At 32.8% G+C, this 21778-nt stretch overlaps 1 protein-coding gene and 1 long non-coding RNA gene across 2 annotated transcripts; one reads left to right on the top strand and one right to left on the bottom strand.

Moving 5' to 3' along the window:
- Positions 1–770: 770 nt before the first annotated feature.
- LOC114184851 (methionine aminopeptidase 2B-like) lies at positions 771–20896 on the bottom strand. The gene is made up of 12 exons (XM_028072198.1): positions 20643–20896; positions 20116–20252; positions 19234–19270; positions 19044–19151; positions 15982–16081; positions 15391–15536; positions 11527–11618; positions 11320–11414; positions 3438–3534; positions 2088–2231; positions 1771–1988; positions 771–1055 (listed from the first exon to the last, which is right to left on the bottom strand). Exons 2-12 carry the CDS (start codon positions 20240–20242, stop codon positions 945–947), a joined length of 1275 nt encoding a protein of 424 aa, XP_027927999.1. The 5' UTR covers positions 20243–20252; positions 20643–20896; the 3' UTR covers positions 771–944.
- LOC114184852 lies at positions 4095–5900 on the top strand. Its single transcript, XR_003604655.1, has 4 exons — positions 4095–4427; positions 4493–5344; positions 5516–5661; positions 5767–5900. It is a non-coding gene; the product is annotated as an uncharacterized LOC114184852 (long non-coding RNA).
- Positions 20897–21778: the final 882 nt, after the last annotated feature.

Genomic DNA, 21778 nt, shown 5'->3' with positions numbered 1-21778 from the left:
TATAATGGAAGAGTAAGAAACAAGATTACATCTCGATCATCCATAAAAGCATCACATCATGACTTTAACTGCCTATAAGATTATTTGGCACATTAATTAATTACAAATATAGGTGTCTATTTGAAAGATCTTATATTTCTACATTGTGACAATAAAAATATTATTCATATGACTCGCAATTTTGTTTTCCATGAACAAACCAACCATATTAAACAGATTTTATTTACTCATCATCATTTTCAACTTGACACTATATCTTTACAATTGTTCGTTCAACTCTACAAATTATAAATACATTAACCAAGACACACTCCATTTTACGCTTTCATTTTTATCTAACAAAACTTTCAAGGTAGTTAACCATAACATTGTGAATTTCAAAAAAATGTTAACAAAGACACATGTTTTAAACCCTTTTACATACGGCTTATAAAATACACTTTGAGAATATTATTCACACATTAATAATACACAAACCCTTTTATTTTATTTTTTGCCAAAAGAAAAATCATAGCCAGTGAGCCTAAGTTAGTTTGGCCCTCGAGCTTCTTCTCACTCCTTGATGCAAAGGTTCGATCTGCTTTACGTGTGTCCCTTCAAAAATCTTCAGATGTACATCATTTGCCCCTATTTTTATGGAATCTCTTACATAGGCCTAGCACGGCCTTGGCGTGCAAACGCTACCATGCTAAGACTTTCAATTTTTGGATTGTAATTACCATATGGTTGAAAAAAGGAATGTTATTCGATTACATTAGGAAAAATGGTAGTTTTAGGTGGAACTTCTAATATGATATTAACTATTGAAGAAGAATCCAATTATTAAATAAATAACGGCGTCCTCAGTAGACACATAGTTTTAAAACCGATGTGTAGATGGTATAGCGAAAACAGTTCAGAAATATAATGGTACAATATCACATTAAAAAAACTTCAACTTCACATTAATAGTCATCACCCCTTGATATAACTTCTTTGCATGTAGGTCGGAGTAAGATTGTATGTTCGAATTGTGATACATAACTTCCTTTCACATCACACAGAGGAGGATACGGCTGCATAAAAAAACAGAAATTTACTACTTCACGAAAATAATTCCAACGTTAGAATTAGGAAAACAACGACATCCAAAATCAAAAAGACATGTTGCATCAAAGAAAAGACATGTTGGTGCCGAGTATATTATCAAACATGTTCAGCAAGAACACTTGCGATTGACAACACTTTTGTTAGACACAAGTCAATCTGTCTACCATTTAAAAATTCAGCATCCAACTAGTTTGTTTAAGATTTTTTGTTCCAAAAATGTGAATAGAAATGATGCTCATACTAGTATTAGTATTACATGTTATAGACACGAACACATATCAGTGTTCATGCTTCATGGTAAACATAAAGGATAAACTAGATATATAGTCCTTAAGAAACATGAACATGAAGTCAGGGATACTGGATAATAATGTTTTGACAAGCATAAATACTTTCATTAACATGCAGTTATGTTATCCAAAACTTCATGTCTACATTGAAATGCAACCTGAAGAATTTTTTTGGGTGTTAATATTGCATCAGAACTAACGTCAAATCAATCATAATTTTCAAATTACCAACAATGTACACTTTCGGGCTGCAGTTCAGAGTTACCAAAATATCCCTCAGACACCTATTACTTCTCATTGAAGCCACTAAAATATGCATTAAATTTTTAGAAAGTTGCAAAATTATTTATATCTACAAAATGTCATGGTGTTAACAGCTACAGAATCATACCTGAACAATGCCAGAGTCACACAAATTCTTCAATGCCATTAAGTATTTAGTCTCCCCAAGGCGATCTAAATACCGTCTACAAAAGGCCAAAGTAGAGAAGTTCTTGTTAATAGTTGCTAACAGTTGTTTTGCTCTAGGCAATCTCAGTGGGATATGACCAACATCAAAATTTTTCATGTAGTGGCTGCATTCCAGGTCTTCTCGTACATATCCTTTTCCTGAGCATAACCATAACATACATAACATTTAAAGACCACTTACGGCCAGAATTGTTCGAAGAGAGTACAATAATCTAACACTCAAAGAAACCACAATACCCGTTGATGCGAAGGTTTCAATAGCAAAAAATTCACCCTCTTCCATCTTTGTCTGCTCCCCGCCTTTCACAATGGGAACAGATTTTCCAGCATGGATTTGGTAGGGACCAATGCTATGTCCATTCAAATTCCGTATACTCTTCACTGCAATAACATTCCAATTGCATATATATCACTTTTTATACGATAACACAATACTGGTATTATTATACTATAGAAATATGCAGACAAATCTAATAAATTATATGATTGTGGGAAAATTCATCATTTAGTCATTTTCAAAACTTTTGACCCATTAATAAACTAAGGCATCAATGGTTATGAATGAAAGTTAACAATATTGTTTCCAACACTTTAGTCAGTTGGGTGCTCTGTTAGCACAAATACTGACAATGACACGGATACTCTGACACATGTAATTTCCAAAATATAGGATATGGAGACACGGATATATATATATATATATATATATATATATATATATATATATATATATATATCATTATGAATTTTTTAAATTATCAACCAATATTTATGTATTCAAAATCATTTATAAACAAGGTTATTCCAAAATAATAATTTAAACATATTATCACCAAATATAAAAATGAATTTAATCCATCTAACTTCCAAAAAGTGAAAAGAATATATAATCCATCTAAATTCCATTGGTAAAGTAATAACAATAGAAATTTTAGGATGAGAAATGGAAGAAAATAAATAAGCATTACCAAAAATGTGATCGAAAGCACTTGAAAGATGCAAGGTTTTGACAACCTAGTGAAAGATTGTGCTTGGCTGTCGGACTTCGAACTAAGATTCTTGATATGCTTCATTAGAAAAATGTGGTTCAACCTTATTAGATTGGAAGATGTTTGTTGTCTTGCTAGGAAAATCATATAAGGAGAAACATTTATTGAGTGTCACTAATTCTCTTACAAAAGGAACACAGGATGTTTGAATCCACTTTGGGAAAAGGAAGAATTCATCAACAATTAGAATTATAGCAACAATCTACAGTCCAAAGCCAATGCCAATTATTAAAAATGGCATATAGTTGTGGCGGAAGAGGAAGAGAGCGGAGATAGGAGCCTCTCAACTAAAGCCTTGTGGAGCAGATGTGGAGATGTTCTGGGATCACCAGACATTCATGGGCTTAATAAACTCTAAGAGACTAGATAGTTTACTAAGACCATCTACCAAATATGAGAGAAACTACTATATCAAATAATAATGAAATCTTAATATATTATACTTCCATTTCTACAATTCAATGCATGCAATGAGAAAGATATGATCGAAATAAAAAGGCGATAAAATATAAGCACAAACATCATTACAAGCATCTACCTGGATACACCTTTCCGTTAATCTCAACCTCATAAGATTCCATCACCTCTTGAATAGCAGCACCAATGTCACAAAGGCGGACATCGATTCCAGCTTCCTAGATGGCAACCATAGCATTCAAAGGAACCACTAAACTACATGATTTAATTGGTGCATACGAAAACATCAAAACACATAGAGAAAACAATAAAATGAATGGTAGAGGGGGTAAGGAAGAGAAGTTATTTTTCAGGTTAGGCTTATGAAGCTCTTCCATTAAAGAGTTCTATAGATAGAGAAGCCAGGGAAATGACATTTGAGTATTCCTACTCTGGTATTTTTTCTTATTGGATTTAAGCTTGTGAAACAAACTTCAAACCAACTTAAGGTTACAATAAACTAACTTTCTATCAAAATAATAATTGGTATAAAGGAACGTTGTAGATTATAATTAGAGATGTCAAAGTGAGCTCGAACCCGTGAGCCAACCCGGCTCACCACAGGTTCGAGCCGGGCCGGGTTGAAAAAACAAAAATTTTTGTGGTTATGGGTCAAAACGGGTTGAGCTCACTTAACCCACGGGCTATGCGGGTTCGAGCCGGGTTTGAGTGAGCTGACCCACCAACCCACTTAACTTAATAAAATTAATTATTTTAATATTAGGTTACAGAACTGGAATCCCTAAATTGAATTGGAATTCAAAATCCCTAATTGCAATCCTCTTCTTCGATACACTTCCACGACAGATGAATCAAAATCACTGAGCTCCTTTCCCTTCCCTCTGAATCACGATCACGGTAATGGTGGTGCCTCCATTTGGTGGTGGTCGTCTGGTCTGAGGCGTGGTGGTCGTTCGTCGTGTGTCTACGGTGTGGTGGTCGTTCATCGTGTGTCTACGACGTGGTGGTCGTTCGTCGTCGCGGCAAAACGGTGTATTCACACCCCATAGGTTTGAGCGATCTGCACCTGTATTCACACATCCTCTGCAGATTCTGAGTTTCCAACCCTAAGGTGCATTTCTATCTCTTGTCGCTTGTCGCTCATCTATGGGGTTCTTATTCTCATGCTATCTTCAGACGTTTGTTTGACTGTCGTCTGGTCTGTGCGTGCTCATTGGTGGTCTGAGTGGTCTACGACGATGCTAGAGTCGACGTTGGTGGCCATTTGGTAGTGTTGTGCACTGGTCTGCGACGACGTTTGGCCTCTCTACGTTAATTGGAGTTTCTGTGGTGAGAATTTTGGTGTTTCTCAATTACCTTTTTCTTGTTAAATGTTTGAGTCGATTGTAAATTAGTTTTAGCAAGGTGTAATGCAGCGTCTGGTATTTGTTCTTGAATGGTGGAAATTGTTGTTAAGGTCCTTGAATATACAGTTATTCGAAACTCTAATCAGTCCTTGAGTGTGTTTTCCATTTGTTAAATTAGTTATCGAGATTTGTGAGGCAAGTACTAATTTGACTTGAGCAATGCATATTCAGGGAATCTAAGTGCAATTTTCATCATTGAATCACTAGCATGACCAGCCGTAACGGTCTTTTTGGATTTTTTTCTCATAGGCACTTGTAAGAAAAAAATGAAATAAACTTTTGCATAAACCCACAAGCTAAATTTAGCTTATGCATAAATTAATTATAAAAGCCCTTTCATACTTGTTTCTCTAAATAGATTATTTTTTACTTTGTACTTATAGAGAAGTTTGCCTCTTCTTCTAGAAGCACTTGTGTGAAATTTATTCAAGCAGGTCATCTTTGAGGGACTATTTTGGCTATTTGCTCTGAATATTTTCTTTTTTGGATTTCCATTAATTTTTATAGTGCCGAACATGTCCAAATTCTTCTTTGGGAACTAGCCAGAACATTGCATCTCTGTGGTGGCTGCATTAAGCTTGGAAACTTTGGCAGCAACTTGCTGTTTGGTTTACCTCCTTTGGTTGGCAATTTTGTTTCTCCTTCCTTTCAAATTTAAATTAGTTTGTTATTTGTTTTTTGAAAGGAATAACAAAGAAAAGGAAAATATGGCAACACTAAAGACCCACATGAAAAATGTGAATAATCTTTTTCTTTCATGTGCTTAAGAACTTAATAACTGCATCTTATGCAGGTGCCCGGGTTAAGTTTAACACTTGCTGATGTTGGTGGCCATTTGTTAGTGTTGTGCACTGGTCTGCGACGACGAGGTGTTTTTTTGGTGTTTTCCTCCTCTACAATCATCCCCTGCCTGCTGCAATCATTGTCTGCTGCAAATAGGTTAGTTGTTCACTCATCTCATGTTTTTGGTTAGATTTGTTCATGTGTTCGATGGCTGTTTTTAGTAAGTTTTTCACACTATTTTTTTCATAAATTAATGTGCAGCATGGAATCTGAAACTATTAATCGAAGTGTGAATGTGAATGTTAATGTTGATGATAATATACATAATCAAATTGCTAATGACCCACAAGAACCACCTTCTGTAAACAATGAAGACAGTGAAGTTCAACAAGAAACTAAGAAAGCTAAGACAACTACCTCTGAAGTTGGAGTAAAAGATGGTAAAGAGAAGGCCAAATGTAATGCATGTGGGCAAGAATATGTTATTGGTGGTACTAAAATAGGCACTTCAACACTGTTGCGTCATTTAAAAAAATGCAATGTTAGCCCAAAATATAAAGATGTAGGGGGAATGATAATTGATAATATGGGAAAGTTAAGGAGTAGGGAACTTGATCACAAGCATGTTAGAGAGATTATGACAATGGCTATTGTCAAACATGGTTTGCCATTTAAGTTTGTTGAATACAAATGGATAAGAGAATTGCTTTCATATTTGAATCCTGATGTAAAGCATGTGAGTAGGAATACAGCTGTTTCTGATTTGTGGAAATTTCATGTTCAAATGAAGGAGAAATTAAAACATGAAATGCATCATTGTCATAACCGAATTTGTTTGACATCAGATTGTTGGACTGCTTGTACTCAAGAGGGATATATTTGTTTAACAGCCCATTTTGTTGATAACAATTGGAAATTGAATAGTAAGATTCTTGCTTTTTGTAAAATGGAACCTCCACACACGGGTCATGATCTAGCAAATAAAGTGTTTGAATGTTTGACTGATTGGGGAATTGATAGGAAAATATTTTCTATAACTTTAGACAATGCTACTGCCAATGACCGTATGCAACATATTTTGGGTGAACAATTAAGCTTACAAAATAGCTTATTATGTGGTGGTGAATTTTTTCATGTGAGGTGTTGTGCTCATATCTTGAATCTTATAGTCCAAGAGGGTTTAAAAGTGGCTGAAGTTGCTTTGCAGAAAATTAGAGAAAGCATTAAATATGTTAAAGGGTCAGAGGCAAGGAAAATGGCATTTACTGAATGTGTTGTTCAAGTGAGGGGCATTGATACTAAAGTGGGTTTAAGGTTAGATGTTCCTACTAGATGGAATTCGACTTTTATGATGCTTGAAAGTGGTCTTAAGTATCGTCGCGCTTTTTCAAGTTTCACCTTACGTGATAGAAATTTTAAACATTGCCCAACAACTAAAGAGTGGAAAAGAGCTGAGAGGATGTGTGAATTTTTAAGGCCATTTTATAAGATAACCAATTTGATTTCAGGCACATCTTATCCAACCTCTAATGAATATTTTATGCAAGTTTGGAAAATTGAGTGGTTGTTAAGGGATACTCTTAAAAGCGATGACCCCTTAATGAAAGACATGGCAAAAAGGATGATGGATAAATTTGACAAGTATTGGGGTGAATATAGTACCATTCTTTCAATTGCTATGATTCTTGACCCACGAATGAAACTTGAAGCACTCCGGTTCTATTACTCCAAGCTTGATTCTTCTACTTGTGATGAAAAGCTTATTCATATAAAAGGGAAGATGTACAAACTTTTTGAAGAATACGTGAGTGTGAAGTCAATTTCATCTAATGCATCAAGTTCTCAATTCACATGTTCAACAGAAGAACATTTGAACATGGAAGAAGACAAAGAGATTGATCCATATAATGTAAGTATGTCATCATTATGTCTTTGTTGTTTATTATTATGTAATCTTTATTAACCAATTTTTATCTTTGGATTATATTTTTATAGGAATATATCAATTATGTAAGCCAAAATGTGAATGTAACTGGCAAGTCTGAGTTGGATCTGTATCTAACTGAAACACCACTTGAGCTAAAATATTTTCCAAAGTTAGATGTTTTGAGCTATTGGAAGGATCGTCAAGAACGTTATCCAAATCTATGTAGACTAGCATGTGAGGTGTTAAGTATTCCAATAACAACTGTTGCTAGTGAGTCTGCATTTAGCATTGGTGGTCACGTGCTTAACAAGTATCGATCTAATCTTCTTCCTGACAATGTTCAAGCACTGATTTTAACTCAAAATTGGTTACATGGATTTGAAAATATTGGTAATGTATTTTTTCACACTTTTCTTTATATCATACCTCTAATTCTAAATTATATTATTTCCTAATAGTTTCTTCTTGATTTTGAAGATGAAGATAATGAAGATGATCAAAAGGAAGAGGAAGTTGTTCTAGACTTTTCAATCCATGACTCCAATGCACCTCATGTGTAGTAATTCTAGGTAAGGAAACAAAAACTTGTAGTCTTCTGCATACTGTCTCTTTTCTTTTAGTCTATTTTATCTTGTTGCATGATTTACGAGTTTGAGAAGAAAATTGGGAGTGGTTATAGTTGTAAGAATCTTCCAAATAGTAATGTCTGGAGAGGTATTTAGCTTGGGTACTTTTATGATTTAAGCTTAATGTATTTTATAATTTTACCTTGAACATTTCACTGTTTATATCATCTCTAGATTTAAGTCCAGTGCAACTCTACCCAATTTCACTGTTTATATACTCTAGCTTGGTGTATTGGTGCCCAATCAAATCCAAAGCATTTGTTGTGCTTATTTTAAAACTAGTATTTAACCAATCTGTAGTTTTATCTTTTTAAGTATGATATGAATTAGTTTCTAAACCTTTTACTTTAAATCTTTTTATTCATCACCATTGATGTACATAACTCATGAATATGTGCTTTTTATTAGTTTCTAAATTGTTCTTGTTTTATCATGCTTTATGCAGTCATTTAGCAGCTGCCAAATTATGTTTTTTGCAAGGGGAAGGTTTTGTTTTTTGCAGTTCGTGTAGGACAAGATTTTGAGAACTGCACATGTTAGAAGAGTGGCAAAGGGAGATAGATAAAGCAATTGGAGGATGACAAGATTCAAACATGAACCAAATTTTTTGAATTACCATGATAAAGATGTATACTATTTTCATTTATGTTTTGTTGAATACAATGATACAAATTTCCTAGTATGAGCCTTGTAGTGAGCATGATGGAGACACATTGGTACTTGATTTTATTGTAATTATCATCTCATACATTATTTAAAAAAATTATTTAAATATTAAAATATTTAAAAATTTAAAAAAAATAAAAAATTTAATTTTGTATGCGGGTTGGTGAGCCAACCCACTTAACCCACCAACCCATGGTGGGTTGAGCCGGGTTGTAAAAAATCTGACTCACCTTAAAGTGAGTCGGGTTGGGCTCACTCGTTTTCTGACCCGGCCCGTGGTGAGCCAACCCGTGTGAGCCGGGTTGGCTCACTTTGACATGTCTTATAATGGACAACAACTTGTAATAGACACTCTTAACGTGGATTATCAAAGCCAGATATAAATCTGCAATAGTAGACCGGTTGGCATTGTGACAAATGGCATAAAGAATCTATATATATATATATATATATATATATATATAGATGGATATATAGATAGATATAAATTGATATGGGTACACCATTTGAGAAGAAAAAATTCTTGATTAAATTTATTCAATGTAAATCAGTACAAGAGAATATATATATATATATATATATATATATATATATATATATATATATATATAGAGAGAGAGAGAGAGAGAGAGAGAGAGAGAGAGAACTCTACCCCTGGCATAATGATTACAATGATGTCTAGTTTCTTACAATACAAGAGAACATATATAAATCAACTATTAGCAATACTTACAATCCAGTTCAACATGATAGGACCAAACACCAAGGTAGTAAAAATTGAGATTGTGGTTAAGATAGTGAATGGTTCACAAAATCGTAAATCATGAGATTGTGCCATGGATCATTGATTTTACTTTATACAAACAAAATCAATCTCTTGATCAATATTTTGTAAGAACGAGGACAAGAGATGTAAACATGCCACTTCTAAATTTCTTAATTGTAAATTGGATTGGATTTGGGTGAAAGGATGGACATAGCTAGTGCACATTACGTGAAGTACGTTACATATGTCTTTATTGGGTTTTATTTTAATTAAAACCCATTCATCCAAGGTGAACCAGTGCAGCATAAAAACCTAGAACAAGAAGGTGAATTTTAATTTCCTTAATTTTAAATTCAGTTTGGGTTTTATTTTAATTGAAACTTCATCGGTCCAATAAAGTGAATAGGTGATGCAGCAGAAAACACACATAACAGGGTTAATTTTTAATTGCATTAGTTATTAATTGGTGTTAGGTTTTATTTTAACTGAACCCCATTCACCAAAAAATTTGAACCTCTGCAGCAGAAAGTGTTGATCCACACTATTCCATGATTTTCCTTGAAAATCCACATGATTTCATTACCTGACAATCATGTGTAAGATCTGAACTGAAAATACTCCAAGCTCGTAGGATTGAACGTTTCAGGATGTAAATATCAATTTTAGCTATACTGCCAAACACATAAGGGTAGACAGACACTTTATTAAAGAAAAATTAATAGTGGCCTAATCACAACTTCATATGTCCCTTCTAGGCTTCAATGAGTAGATATGTCTATAAAAGGTCTTCCCACTAAATGATATCATGATCTCACATGCAAGTTACGAATGATAAGTTATGAATGATAAATATCTATTCACTTGCATGAGGGGGAGTGTTGTTGGAAGATTCTGGAGGTCTCTGTAATAATTAATTTAGGATTAGAGTTCTATATAGAGTGATGTCCTGTCTCATTGAATCAATTCAATAAAATTGCTTATCTTCTATAGTTAATCTTTTTCAAGTATGAATATAAAACTTAGGCTCTTTAGGAAATAAAATGAAATATTGAACTTCATGATCACAAGATGAAGAAGGCATTTAGTTTACTAATAGTTAAAACCAGATCACCCCTGACAAATGTAACGGGTTTAGGCTCATCTCTATGTATTGTCCTATTTATAAATGCATAACCCTATGCGTTTAATACACATTAGGGATTCAGCCTATGCCTCTCTCTCTCCTATTTTAACAATCCCGATAATGAACAAGAAGATTTGCAAGTAGTATGAATGCGAGCAATTTCTATCACATGTCTATTTTCACTATGATATTCCATTCTTAGACATCAATCTTCATCACTAGTTTGCGATGTTCTCTAAGCTCTCCCAATGAGCGCAAAGGTTGGTATTAAAGCTTCTCACCAAGTCTTACAGCTACAAAAGAGTGGTTCCTGTGGTTATGTTGACATACTGCTTTGACAAGGACTAGCCAAGTAGTTGATTCACAACAAGCTCACATGGGCGGCTACGAAGTGTTTGCCAAATACCAATTGCAAGACACAAGACACGAATCTCACACTCGAAATATAAGATTCAAGACAAATTTATTTTTAAGGGCCATGAGACAAGTTTGAATCACACGAATGAGTAGTTAATAATTTAATTATTTCTTTAGACAAATGGAGTACATTTGTCAACATGATATTAACATGATGTATGAGTAGTGTTCTTTAAACAGACTGTTTGTTCTGAGCAATTTGACATTATTAATTGACCATGTTAGATATAGATCTACACAACATAGTACTGCTCGTTTGACAGGGTTAAGCATCTTTTCCAGAATGTACCTTAATACCCGTATTAGTTGCTTCCCGAGAGGCTTCCAGCAATGGATCAAACATAGGGTTGAATGCCACAGTAAAAGCGCAATCAACTATATATCCTAGAAACAGAATCCATAACAAGGGTTCAACAGGAGTAAAATTAAAAAATACACTAGTTACTAGTATTATTATAGCTATAGAAGAATTGATAAACAATTTCCGGTGCATTACCATCAACATGGGTGCCAAAATCCAGTTTCATCACATCATCATATTGAAGTATAGTCTTGTCCCCTGAATTTGGGGTCCAGTGAGCAGCAACCCTGGAGGAGTAAGAGAGTTACATTTAAGAAAACAATATGATGAAAAAACCACAAACAACTGAAACTGTGAACATCGTATTGGAACAACAAATTTTCAACTATCTTTGGCAGTTACTTGTAAGTCAGTTACACAACAAACTATATGCAGTTAATAGGAGAAGTCGCTATGACAAATATACTGATCCAACACATACTTCAGTGTCATGGTTGTCATTGTCAAATAGCAGATCGGCCTACCTGAAAATTCGATAGCAGGATAGTGCAATAACTGCTATTCTAAAACTTCATATGTATATTAAAAAATTAATATATATATATATATATAAGTATATATAAGCTGGAAAAAGAAAAGAAAATTTTCATACACTAATCATAATTAATAGTAAAAACTATATAGTACCTGAAAAATATACAGTATAAAGTCAAGAAAAAGCAAATATAAAACCTAAATTAAAAACATATAGTATGCCAATTCTTAATAATACTAATCAGTAACTAAAGTAAAAAATCACAAAATCAATTAAAAATAAGAATTAAAGGCTGCAGAATACAACTAATACAAAAATTCAGAAACCGAATAAGAAACTAAAAGCCACAAGTGAGAGAAAAGCAACTAGAACACAATTTAATAAAAAGATCGAATAAAAACACAGAAAAAAAATAATTTAAAAAATCAGAAACCAAATATGAAAGAGAAACACCAGAAAGAAAAATAAGGTCAAAGTATAACATTTAACAATGAAATAATAACCAAAATACAGAATACAAAAATAAAAAAGACTGAAAAAGGAATTAAATGAAATAGTAAATAAATGAAGAAAAAGGTCTTGATAAAGAGGCATGCAATGAGAAGAGGTGTATATATATATATATATATATATATATATATATATATTCAGTAGTTTTCTTCCTCCCTGCAGAATACAAGGTGCAGTTGAAGATGGCAGTGAACAGTGACAAAGATGATTAGGGAGATGGGGGCAAGCGAACAGTAGTGGTGGCTTAGCGAGAGGGCAGTGAGCGAGAAGGAGTACCATTTATTTAAAAATGAAAGTGAACCCGTGAAAGTGAAAACGCAAACGGACTTATTTAAAACTATTCGTGAGCCCTCGCAGGGCGAGCTGCCTCAGATCTTTAAATACTGAAAATATCTCTGCCGCTTGGCCTTGTTGGGTGAGCAAACAAGATTTGTTGGTCGAACTGACTCATCCAGCGAGCAAAAATTGCAAGGTTGAATGGTAGTTGGGCGAGCAGAAATTGCGAGAGCAAGTGGTCGTTGAGAGAACTGACTTGCCCGGCGAGAAATGCCAATCTTTTTTTTTGGGTGGAAAAGTCAAATACAAGTATATATATATATATATATATATATATATATATATATATATATATATATATCTTTGTCCTTAGTTTCATAACCCTTCTTTTTGGTTCTTTTCCTGCACACTTTTTCTTCATCTTTCAATTGTTTGGTTTGTTTTATGTCGATCTTCAAGGTACTTTCTCTCTTAACACAACCTTGATTACACATTTTCTCCTTAGTTATGTTCAAATGGTGTATCTTCAATTTCATTGAATTAAATAGTTTCTAAGTCACAAATTTGATTATTTCTACTACTTTTTAATATTTTTATTTATTGTTTATCTATTTACACAGAAATTTTTTACTCTCAATTTAAAGTGTTGAATTGCTTATATCCTTAATTGACTGGGTAGCATAAAAAACTTGTTATTCATTCTCTTCGATCAGTATCTTTTGTTTCATTTGAAGAACCTTAATTTCACTAAAATAATTTTCATTATCTCTCGATAGTTCCAACTGATTTGATATCTAATAAGTTGTCTTAAATCTTCAAGGTACTTTCCTTCTTATCATACTCTTAATTATACCTTCTTTTTTCTTTACACAATTTTGTTCAATGGTACATCAAATCATTTCTAAGGCACGCATTTGATCAATTTTAATTCTTTTTAATATTGTTATTTGCATTTGATCAATTTTAATTCTTTTTAATATTGTTATTTATTAATTTTGATCATGTAGAATATTATCTCAATGATTTGTTATATAGTTAATTTTGTTTTCTAAGTTGTTATGATAAGTCTAATTTTACTATCCCAATTATGTAAAAACGTTTCATTTATTATAATATAATAATTCGTTGTCATAAATCTTTTCATCAACATCCAACATAAATTTAAGTTCAAAACATGAAATATCTATGTCTAAATTCGAATTATTATTAATTTAATTTTTCTCTGCGATTTTGTTTAAATGGTGTATTCTAATCTTTATTAATATAAGAGATCTCATTATAAGGAAATAAAAAGACATTTGAGATATTTTTAAACTTCATTATTTGTTTTGTTCTTATAATTTTTTCTAAATAATTTTTAACTTTATCAACTTTGTTTCATTTGTCCTTTCTTTTTCTTTCATTTGTTACCTATGTTAATTTGCATAAAAAAAGAACACCGTAGATCAAGATTTACAAGTACCAACTCAATAAGAAAACAGATACGGTCGCAAATACGAGTATACATATTACCAAGTGAAGATAGGGTGAGACAAAAATTATACATGTTGGGTATAAGGATGAATTTTTACTTCCGGAATATGTATGGATTGGATAATAAAACTCACACCTGTCCTTGTCCCATTACCATCCCTACCATCCCTAGTCTCGTCCCATTACCATCCCTAGCCGCTATTCACTACCAAGTACAGTGCAACCTTTGATTTGATCATTGTAAAATGATTTCAAATTACTCTTCTTGCTCAAATCTCTTATGGTCACAAATACCAAAGTGTTGCTCTTCTCATGTCAATTATCACATGTTCCCCTCCATTAAAAAGAATCTATGATGTGTAAGCAAGTTAGCTAAAGAAATTGTATATCTATTGAATTTCATGCCACTCGGTATGATTTCAAATCTTAGGTCACCAATCAAGTGTAGGTGCATAGGTATATGGGTCTTGATGGTCTTTATGTGTATCCACACCTTCAACTACAACCCAAATTGGTTCCCATGCACATTTACTTTCCAATTCAATAAACGACACCATAAATAGTTGTACTAAATGTATCATCTTAGGTTAGGCCATCCGAATAGTTACGTTTTTAAGCGTGTGTTACACCAATTTAATTTTATGTTTTCTAATAAAATGTATCGAATTTTAGTTGTACTAGTTGTATGAGAAAGTCACAGACTTCTCCCCACTTTATCTGAATATATTTACTCTTCACCTTTATAATTGGCTTAATAGGACCATCCATGTTCTCTTCACTAATAATTATCACCTTCGTAGATGCTTATTCTCACTTTACTTGGCTATGCTACTTAAACATAATTTAGAAACATTGACTAGTTTTACAAAAATTTTGACCACGGTTGAACTTCAATTTAACATTAGACTCAATTTACAAATTGACAAAGGAGGACCATTGAACACAAACAAAGACATATGGTTGAACTTGGTCCCACCCTACCCAGTCATGCTTATTAATCAACTTTTCTAATTGGTTCTTCCACCTTTCTTCCTCACATTCCAGATCATCCAACGCACGATTTTGCCATCTTTTTTATTAGTAGGTGCTATTACTACGTTTTCTCAAGCACATTCGTTTTGATTGAATTTTTCTTTAACAATCACTCATCCAGATTGATTCCCACATCATTAAGGCTCTTCATGGCACTTCACTCGATATTTAGTACAAAAAGGGAGAAACCACGTCTACAGAGGAAAGTAGAAAACAAAAGTATAAAGTGTTACCAGTTTAAAGAGCATCCTGTGGGGAATGCAATGCCAGCTTGAAGGCCATCCTCTGATATTAGCTTACGAACAGTGTTCTCCAATGTTTCACATAAGTCGGTCATTAACATTCCAGGCTTTATAATGCCTTTCATATATTTGCGAACCTACTTATAGATAAAAAGAGTATACTGAGTTACAGATATAAATAATAACATCATTAATGAAAAAATAAATATAAAAAACCAGATGGAACAACAAGGTATATATACAAAAGGAAACCAAGACTTATTTGAATATAACGGAGTACAAGGAATGTGAGAGCATGATTGAACATTTGAATATTACTAATAGTATATTTTGGACATATATTCTAATCACTTGATCTGTATTAAACCTACCTAATTTTCTCTAAAAATTTGCCACAATTCTTGAAGAACTTAAAATAAGGGTCAGACCCACTATAATTTTGCCCTCCACTTCCCACCTTCATTTCCTTCTCTATACCATATTCAAACCATAAAAAGTGACAATCTTGACAAATTTTATTTTCAAAAACTAGCCATCAAAATAAAGGGTTATAAGAGCTGGAAAGTAAACCAAAATTACAACCTGACGATGAACTTCTGCTGCTCGACGAACTGAATTATATATTGGTTTCTGCAGGCGCTCCAGTTCTCTCTTCTCCTCTGATGTAGTTCTCCATAGGTTACTGGCATAAAGATTCTAACATTACAAAGAAAATTTACATAGAATATTTAAAAAAGGATGAGAGTCAAACAGCTGTAAATGTCAGTGTGTAAGTTCACTCACATGTCACTTGTGTAGACAATTAATTATACTTCCAATAGTAGGCTTCTTTCACTCATTTGGTTTATTTCAGATTTGAGGGGAGTCTCAATAGCTTTGATAAGGATTTATGGTTGAGCAAATGAAAATTATTATGATTTATAATACTCCAAGATTGAAAAAAAAAATTAGCTATTTTTAGCTTTTTTTCAAAATCCTAGAAAAACAACATCTTTAGGACCATAATCTCTTAGTGCAATCCTATTTCCAGTCAAAGCAGTGAGGTGAAATGTAGTTTGGAAAACCATATAAAAAATCAGTACGGCAGTATGGCAGGTCACTGCGGCTACTGTATTAAATACACTGGCTGCATACTTTCAAAAAATGAAAACTAGTAAACACAACCATAATTAGGGTTAGAGATGTTTTTGGCTCGTTCTATAATACCAAATTTTGGTATTAGTCATCTAAAACTTGGCTTCCTGTTGTTTTTATTTAAAAGACAAATCTTTTTTGTTTGTTACTTAACATTGATTTGTTAAGTCTGGACTCTTTACATGTCAAATGGACTGCTAGCAGAAATTTGACATGCTTGTTTTCTCCAAAATTGCTAGAGAACTTCCGATTTGACATGCTTCTATCGGTAAGTATTTCAAGTAATATGCTTGGTCTGAAAGCGAATAAATAAATGCTGTTTCAACAGGAATATTATGGTAGCATTATTCCTTGTAATGACTACATCATCAACATACACAACTAAGTAAACATATTTTCCACGAGAATTATGAAATTAGAAAACCAAGTGATCTACTTCACTATATAATTCAACACAATACAATTTTTCAAACCAAGTTGTTGGAGATTGTTTAAACCTAGAGAGATTGACAAAGTTTGTAAACGAGAATAGACTCTGCCTAAGCAACAAATCCAAGAGGTTGTTTTATGTAGATTTCTCACCAAAATCACCAAGAAGAAAGACATTTTAATGTCTACCTGATGGAGGGCCCAACGGTGAATAGCAATCACAACAAGAAAAAAGACAAATCATAGTGATTTTGACAACAGGAGAAAAAGCATCCCCATAATCAAGACCATATATCTAGGTATCCCCACGACCAACCTTACTATTTTGCCCAACTTTCATATAAAGTTCCATTTGGAAAAAAAAAAAACAAAGGATATCATGCAGTGATAATAGCATTTAATGAGTGAGTAGGGAGGACAATTAGAACTAAATTGCATTTAACGATAATATGTAGGGAGGTATATGAAACAAAGGATGAAAGATGGAAATTGCTTTTAGTGGCTAATTTGCATTCAACATTGAAAGACTAAATTGAAAAAACATACACTGCCAAGGACAGAAAAGATCATTCAGTCTTCTTTTTTACTTAGGTAGATTTAGATGACCCAAGCAATCATGAAGCAGCTTCATAGGCAACGATTAAAATCAAGACAGACATTTGTTTCAGTGATAGAGTCCTTGACATTCATGTCTTATGCCAATCAATCAACTCATACCAAGTTCCTCTATAACAAAATAATTCTCATCGGATGACATTGAACAATTCAATGATTAGTTAGTTGACTAAGGAAGATTAAATTGAAAGGAAAATTAGGGACAAAATGAACAAACTTCAAGTTTAAGGAAGGAGAAAGACAAATTGAACCAAGTCACCGGAAAGCAACTTTAGAGCCATTTGCAAGGGCAGTCAAATGAGGAAATTTTGGAGAAGATAATGAGGTGAATAAGGAAAAATAATGGAGAAGTAATCAAAAGCACCAAAATCAATTATATGTGGACCTTGACAATCAATAGATAGAGAAAAGTGGGTCGTGGAGGATGGTTGGGCTTTGCAATTGGATTTCAATCAAAGGTCTTCGCTATACACATCTTCAAAAAGCCGGTGCTCGATTTGGCTTACATGAATACATTGGCTAACAATGCAAGGAATAACACATTTCTTGAGTGTGTCCCATCCTCTTATAATAAGAACACTGAGTTCAACCACTTCTCTCACCACGTCCACCTCAACTTCCATGTACTCCTCTTCCATGACTTGACACCATGGAAGAGAAATCAATAGATTCAACCAAATTTTCATTCCTTTTAAGAGTAGCAACACAAAGTTGAGTAATTAAGGAACATGTATCTTCCTTATTCCTTCCAATGAGTCAGCATCAAGGAACATCTTCAACTCTTCCACAGCTGTGTGGACTTGGGCAACAAAGGATATCATGTCAAGGTAATTGTTTTAGAGATGCCGACTTTCTGGAAAAAAATACTTTTGGCGTTCTTCCAAAAGGAACAACTCAAATGAAATTTCAGCTTCTGTAACCAACTCAACAGCTGTCATAACTAAGATGTAGCTCTAACCTACCTGCAGATCTATATTACTAACACTAGCTCTATGTTAACAAGCACACCACTGGTTCAGCCTAGCTTTAGAAAGATAGAGCGGCACGGCACAAAATGCAATTGACTGTTCCTTCTAAACTAAATATATCCAACAAAAGTTCTGCTCAAGCTGCTACAGTCTTGTGCATTCTTGTTTTGTTATTTTCAAGACTTTGGGAGAAGTATAGGTGGTCAACAAAATAAGCATCTACCTACCACGTTAAAATGATATTTTGTCAATTTTTATATTGCAAAGCTTAGATACTTTCTGTTTCAAATGTGGTTAATTAACAACAACAAAAAATAAAAAAATAAAACTTTAGCCGGACAATATGCTTCCTCTGTTTTTTTTTTCCCTTTTCAAAGTAGCAACCCGTCAAACAAAAAAGAAAAAAATGGTAACAGAGTTCATTTTACTCATAATTTCAAATCAAATTTGCAAGAAAAAATGTCAGATATTGCTGAAATTTATTCATCATCAACTTACTCATCTTTGTATTGCTGAATTTCACCTTCAGGGAAATCTCCAGATGGAAATAGGTCAATAACAGAAATTGATGGTGGATCAGTTTGTTCTAAGATTTCTTTCTTTTTCCTGGTCACCCAAAAAAATCAGAAATTCAGAAAAATTTCACCATCAAGAGAACAAGCATTAATGGCAGAATTCAAGTCCTCACTTGCTTCTAGCTTTCTTCTTTTTCTTCTTTTGAACTTCTGTCCGAAGAGAAAATGATTTAACATTAACAACATCATAAAATATATCAGATCCGATATAATCCAAAAGTAAAGCATTAAGCAAGTTTGTGTTCCTCACTGTGAAATGATTAAGCAGGATGATATGGAATCTATGTTTTCATGTGCTATTGATCATGAAATCATGATCTTTCAAGATGTGAATATATTGTTTCTGTTGTAAGAATGTGCGTGACAGCATCAAATCCAATCAAGTTAATTCACTTGAAAACTCATTTGTGGAAATCATGTATGCAAGAATGGTATTTACGTAGCTTTAATAGTATATTTAGTTTACATTTTAGGTATTTGTTTTTCAAATTCTTTCAATCAAATTATGAGTATAAGGTCAAGTTAATTTACACATGTTTGTGAGCTTTCTTGAGGCTTATTTTTTTTATGATATTTGTGACACAATATTTTAGTTGGACCAGGGAAAATAAGTTAAAGTAGGATTAAAATAACTGTGTTTTATACTTTCTTTCTGTGTTGTACAAGTGTACATCACAATAACAATGCGCCCATTCAAAAACAAAGCTTCCAATAATAATTTGACAAAAATGGTATATTTAATAAAAAGAATTACAACCGATTAGAATGTATGGGAGGTAAATCCTGCTGTAGGAGACAAATGTATTCACCTCGTACATGCAAAAGAATTATTTTATTGTTAAACTTTAAAAGATTTGGCAGAAATAAATAAATAAACTGAGTTACTCAGAAAATAAATGAAATATGGACTCATATCTTAACACTTTATTATAAACATGTAATGTGGCAATTAAATAATTTATATTAGGTGAATTCATTTTGCATATAGTTACTACCTTTACTGTCATCTCCTTCTTTTACAGACAATGTAGAAAGGTCACCAACCCCTTCTACGATACTTTGAAGGTCTGAGGCTCCATTTTCTTCTTGCAAGTTGTTCAATTGAGAATTTTCCTCCGCCATTAAAGAAAACCTGCATCCTCAATGAAATTAAAATTGTCAATTCTACAAAACAACCCAAACTTCAATAACAGAAAGAGTGGTTCATCCTGTCCAGTAAGTTCAATGTCAGAATCTAGTTTAGTATATATCAGAAGTCAACAATTTATGTACAACAAGGAGAGATAAGTTACAAAGTAAGGAAGGAAATGTCTATATTGAATACAAGAAACATGACAATCAAACCAGCGAGTTAACTCGTTAACTCGGACGACCTTACAATTTTATATTTGTTGTAAACTCGGGAAATCGGTGAACTCGGTCAAACTCGTGATTTTGCAACCGAGTTGGCGAGAGTTCGAAGAGAAAATCTTTTAAAACCCAAAACAACATTGGTTGGTGTGCGAGAGAAAAGAAAACTCACTGATTAGGGGATTAGGGTTCCACTCTTGTTCTTCTGCCACCCTACACTGGTTCGTTCCTTCTTTTGAACCGCTCGCCTTCGAGTCACAGACTGTCGTCGTCGTGAGCCCTCGCCGTCGTCGTCCGGCAGGTTGAGAGTAAAAGCTGGAGGCTTGGTGGAGAAAGGAAGATCACTCTGCACTGTTTCCTTCTGTGTAAGCGGCGGTGTGGGTGGGATTTTAATTGATTTCAGTTTCTCTCCTCAGACTAATCTCATCTAGGTTTAATTATGTTTTAACCTCGGATAAATTTCAAAACAATTCTAATAATTATTTTGATTTATTAAATATTCAATAAATTTATATTTTTTAATTGAATTTTTATTGTTAAAATTTTTGGTTAATGGATAATATAACTGTTAAATAATTGATATAAATATTATTTGGTGACTTTAGAATAAATTACCATCGCATTTTATTTTATTTTTTTATTATTTTAAACTTCCATAATTTATGATTCTATAATGCTAATATTTTATAACTTATAATTTTTTAATGTTATAGTCGTATAATTTTATAATTTTATATTTTTATAATTTTATAATTTAAAGAATATGGTGACTATTTTGTAAATGATATAATAAGATAATAATTATTAGGATAGTAATTTAACAGTTACATAATCACACGGAAATTTAATAGTAATGATTCAATTGAAAAAATATATATAATTTTATTAAGTACTTAACCTACAAGGAAAAAAATGACCAAAAAAAATAATATTATATTATTTATAATATATTTTTGATTAACTTTTATAATTAGGAAATATGAATTATTTTTAAGAGAGGGGAGAAGGGGTAGGGTTGGACCTTGTACCAGAAAGAGAATTTTACCGTGGTGTGCTTCAACATTAGGAGAGAAAGATAATATCATGAATAAATTGTTGTCCCTTGATTTATTACATTATATGATGAATTGTTATGCTATAATTACTTACATGATTTGATCACTCTTTACCATATTTAAATATTTGTATTAATTATTTGATTCATATCTTATTTTGTGTTACATTTTGTATGTATAAATATAACTTTTCATATTAGTAATAAGGTACATAGAAATTTATCTCTATTATTACTCCTTTCTTCATCTTTCT

The sequence above is a fragment of the Vigna unguiculata genome, chromosome 5 (genome assembly GCF_004118075.2).
Source record: "Vigna unguiculata cultivar IT97K-499-35 chromosome 5, ASM411807v1, whole genome shotgun sequence".
Taxonomy (NCBI): Eukaryota; Viridiplantae; Streptophyta; class Magnoliopsida; order Fabales; family Fabaceae; genus Vigna; species Vigna unguiculata.
Note: the sequence above shows the minus strand (reverse complement) of the source record. Positions and strands in the feature narration are given on the sequence as shown.